The 4,600-nt window shown below is 31.5% G+C and overlaps 1 protein-coding gene and 1 pseudogene across 1 annotated transcript; both read left to right on the top strand.

Annotated features, from left to right (window-relative positions):
• LOC112512912 overlaps positions 1 to 1,936 on the top strand; it is an 8,936-nt pseudogene extending 7,000 nt beyond the window's left edge.
• A 661-nt stretch (positions 1,937 to 2,597) lies between these two features.
• LOC112512911 (protein EXORDIUM-like 7) lies at positions 2,598 to 3,584 on the top strand. Its single transcript, XM_025119040.1, has one exon. It carries the CDS (start codon positions 2,598 to 2,600, stop codon positions 3,582 to 3,584), a length of 987 nt encoding a protein of 328 aa, XP_024974808.1.
• The last annotated feature ends 1,016 nt before the right edge of the window (positions 3,585 to 4,600 follow it).

Here is a 4,600-nt window from a genome sequence, read left to right as displayed (position 1 = left end):
TTGGGACGAAAAACTTAGGCTAGACAGGATAGCTTTAGATATTTTGGAGTACATGACCTTTAATAGGAGTTGTTATTAATGTAAGATTGGGGGGGAGGGGGTTGTTAATATTGGAAAGGTAAAGGAAGGGTGTAGGGTTAGTGAGACTTCCATTAGACTAGGGATATGTAGTTCTTGATTTATTGGCAAAGTATTAGGTGTATTCATTTCCATTTGTATGCTAATTTTGTGTTGCTTACTACTGACTACTGTTTAAATATTCATCATCGTCCTTTTCTTGTTTCCTAGTTTTGTTTACTTATTTGAATTCTCATCGATATGCTTTACGTTTTCCCCTACATTATGCATAAACTAGAACCTCTCATCCTTTCTAGAGGAGTCTTTGTGCGAGCCGTATGCGGTGAGAGTCACACTTATTATAATGAGGGGGTTCGAGAACTTGTACAGAGAAGGATTTCCCTCTAATTACTAGACTGACCTGCTATAATAATTCCAGTCATCTCTGCCTCGCTACGAGTCAGCACCCTGAAAGAAACGGGTACATATTCACCGCAGCATGAACAAATATATGGAAGGATATTTATTCAATGATTTGAACTATACAAAATGAAAGAACATATAAATCTAACTAAATGTTAACCAAAATGATTAACAGTTTATGAACAAAACCCTAAGGAAAACAAAAATCGTAAGCTATGAATCTAGAGAGAAAACAACTTTTGAAATATGAAGAAAAATGAACTGAATGAAGCTGGAGACGAAGAGATCCTTTATTTATATACGAATTTCTTTATTGCAAATCTATCCTCCAATTTGTATTTATTTGCTCTGCTACCCTTGTACTCTTCCAAGATGTGAGGTGCACCCCTTCAGACTTTAACACATTTACAACACTAGTCCTTCTACTTTAACCTGATATAAAACCAAGACAAAAAGTAAAGATTGTTAGTAAAGATATATCTTTTAACACATGTTGATCCGCGATAATAAAATATGGCAGGATTAACTAGCAGGATGGTTTCCTTTTCTGCTCACTCGTAGGGGTCCTAACCCCACAAAAGATGCCAGTACCGAAAGTGATAGTTGTGAGATATATACGACTAGTCTAATTGTTTAAAAAAAACATGACATTATTTATTAAATTAAATTTATATTTTTTATCCGTTATTCCTTTATAGAGAACCAATTTCAACTTTCAATACTTTATTTATTTTCAACTTTCAATACTTTATTTATTTTCCAAAATAGAGTATTATTATTTAAAATATTGAATGCGCGACATTTAATATTCCAGTAAATTTTTAAACAAAGTTTATTATAAAATAATAATTTTCAACAAATTTTACTTTTATAAAAATTAATTATAATATTCAACAAACTTTTTATATGGCAATTTTTGATACACTTTTGATGACTTGAATACATGGTATTTTCAACGACCAGTAATAAATTATTCTTAACAAAGTCATTAATAAATAAGAGCAATTTGTCAAAAAATATTCTAAACGAAATTAGAAGAATGTTGACTAATAAATGAAAAGAAAGAAAGAGAAACCCAATTAATATATGGTTTGATACCATGAAAATATGATTTAGGAAAATGAAAATAATTAATATATTTCTTTCTCTTTTAATAATTAATAATTAATAATTAATTTTGATTTTCTTTATTTTACCAAATTTATTAAAGAGTAGAAAAAGTGCTTTTAACTGTTAATTTCAAACTATTTTTTTTATAAAATGTTAAATTTCTAATGACTAGTATACAATGGTTATTTCGAAGGGCTAATTATAAATGATTTATAACTAATTAATCTAATAATCATCTGTTTCGGGAAGAAATCAAAGAATTTCATGGGAATCTTATAAGATCATTTTGGTTTTTTTTTTCCTCTTACAGATGGTCAGAACTTCATATGGGTTCGAATCCTACTGAGAGGTTCACTAAATATCAGAAATCGTTGAAGAAACAACAAGATCTTTCTTTTCTTAGTCGATCAGACAATAAAGAAACGGTTAATCTATTCGAGATAATTACGTATTTATAAAATAACGTTTCAATTCATCCTATTTCATTAGATTGATTTTGCATCGACCAAAATAGGGAAAAAATGATATTTTCTTTATTTTAAAATATGTGTCTACATTCTTATCTTAATTTTGTTTGAAATAAGTGTCAACTTTTAAAGATAAGTGTTTACTTTTCATTCTACTTTTAGATGGATACAAAAATTCCCTTTATTGTTGAGAGAAAATATATTTAGTTAATTAAAAAGTGTAATAGTTATATATTCCTAAGACTGTGTGTGTTTTTTATGTGGACATTTATTTGGGATGGAGACTCTATATTTCTTTCTCCCCTAACATTAAGTTTTGGTGTCCTATTTCTCCTGTCTCCTTTTTCCATTTTGGATAACATCTTTGGGCACAGTTGAAGCAAAAAACTAAAGAAAAACTTTAAAGTCTCCGTTTTCTCTATTTTTGGAGAATCGTGGTTTTATGGTAATCAAGGGTTAAAAGCTTCTTGTTTACTTCTATAAATAGCTTTTAGTCAAGCATCAGAGAACCCAAACCACAAGCCAAAACAAGTACCAAATATGCTTCGTTCTTGCCATTTGCTTTTCATATGCTTCTCATTTCTTGCAACAATTACAAAAGCTCAAATCGATCAGTTCAAAGGATCCAAGAACTATGAGGGCCCCTCTAATCTTGTAGATCTTCAATACCACATGGGTCCTATCCTTACATCTCCAATAGACCTTTACATTATTTGGTATGGCAATTGGAACCCTAATCACCAATCCACCATTAGAGACTTCATATATTCTCTCTCATCTTCCTCCTCTGTCTCTCCTTCAGTCTTTGACTGGTGGCAGACAATCCGTCTTTACACTGATCAAACTGGCTCTAACATTACTAAGAGCATCAGTCTCTCTCAAGAGTTCATAGACTCAAGATACTCTCATGGGAAGTTCCTCACCCGCTTATCCATCCAATCAGTGATCAAGAATTCTATCCAAACATTGCATAAACCATTACCCCTTAACTACCGCACTGGTTTGTACCTTGTGTTGACATCATCTGATGTTCAAGTTCAAGATTTTTGTAGAGAAGTTTGTGGATTTCACTACTTCACATTTCCATCTATAGTAGGTGGCACATTGCCCTATGCTTGGGTAGGTAATAGTGGTACACAATGCCCCGGGTTTTGTGCCTACCCTTTTGCTTGGCCCAAATACTCAGGCATGCCAACTGGAAACAAGAACATCATGGGTGCACCAAATGGAGATCCAGGAACAGAAGGAATGATAAGTGTGATTGCTCATGAGCTAGCAGAGGTGTCAACGGACCCGTTTATAAGTGGTTGGTATGCTGGGAATGACCCAAGCTTCCCAAATGAGATTGCGGATTTATGTGTAGGAGTATATGGGACAGGTGCGGGTGGTGGGTTTGTGGGGCAAGTTTACAAGGACAAAAAAGGAAATGCATACAATTTGAATGGAGTGAAAGGAAGGAGGTTTCTTGTGCAATGGGTTTGGGATCCTGTGAAAAAGAGTTGCTTTGGACCCAATGCCATACATTGATACTTTTCTTTTTCTTGTAATTCTTTTTGTAATGTAGTATCATTAAAGGTTTTTATCTATAAAATATTTTAAGTTATTACGCATAGAATGAGAAAACTTAGAGGTCGTTACGAGCGTTAGAAAAAGCTTAGCTTGAACTCATCACATATTCTTATAGCTTTTTAAGTACATACATAATTTGATTTGAACACACATTGCTCAAACATTAATGCATTAAAAGCTCGAAAATTAAATAAAAAAAACATTTTGAAGCACAACTAATATTGTTAGTTTGTTAATAAATATATAACAAATTTTTAAAAAATGAAAAACAAAAATTGCATGTTATAATTATGGCCTATACACCTTCAAACCATTCAATTCGGCCGAAACTTATCATTTTCAATTTTAAAGTTATAGTCTACACCCTTATAAATACTTGTTTAACTTAGGGACCGTTTACCAAACACTTATCTGGTAAACATTTAGCGGTAAAATTTAACACTATCATTTAGTTACCAAATAAGATTTTAGTCAACAAAAGCGACTTTATATGTAACAATTTACCCAGTAAGAGCTGACGGTGGTAAGAGTCATTGCACTCACTTATCGGGTAAGACTCTCGGTTCTTGCATCGTTCTTACCGGGTGAGATTTTTGGTCCTTGTCATATTCATCCCGTAAGCTTATGTAACTTATTAAGCACTTATCGAAACAAGCATTTGGTAAATGGCCCCTTACTTTATGTCATCTATTTTTTATTTTACACCTTTAATATATTAACATATATAATCATATATTAAATAAAATAAGTTAAAAAAATGTTACCTTTTCAAACAATTACATCATTGTTATTGTCTCATCAATACCTTTGAAATTAGTTCAATATTGAATTCAAGTTTAATCATATTATTAAATATCGTAAAAAAGTTACTTTTAATACTGATCATTTATGTCATTATAGTTATTTACTTAATTTTTTTTTATATTCCTTACTTTTTAATTTTACACCCTTATCTTATTAGCATGAAAAATCAT

Source organism: Cynara cardunculus (genome assembly GCF_001531365.2).
Source record: "Cynara cardunculus var. scolymus isolate 2C chromosome LG 5, CcrdV1, whole genome shotgun sequence".
NCBI classification, from domain to species: domain Eukaryota; kingdom Viridiplantae; phylum Streptophyta; class Magnoliopsida; order Asterales; family Asteraceae; genus Cynara; species Cynara cardunculus.
This window is presented reverse-complemented; position numbering and strand designations above follow the sequence as displayed.

Excerpts from the sequence above, each read along its gene's own strand:
- LOC112512911 (XM_025119040.1), top strand. The coding sequence starts at position 2,598 with ATGCTTCGTTCTTGCCATTTGCTTTTCATATGCTTCTCATTTCTTGCA.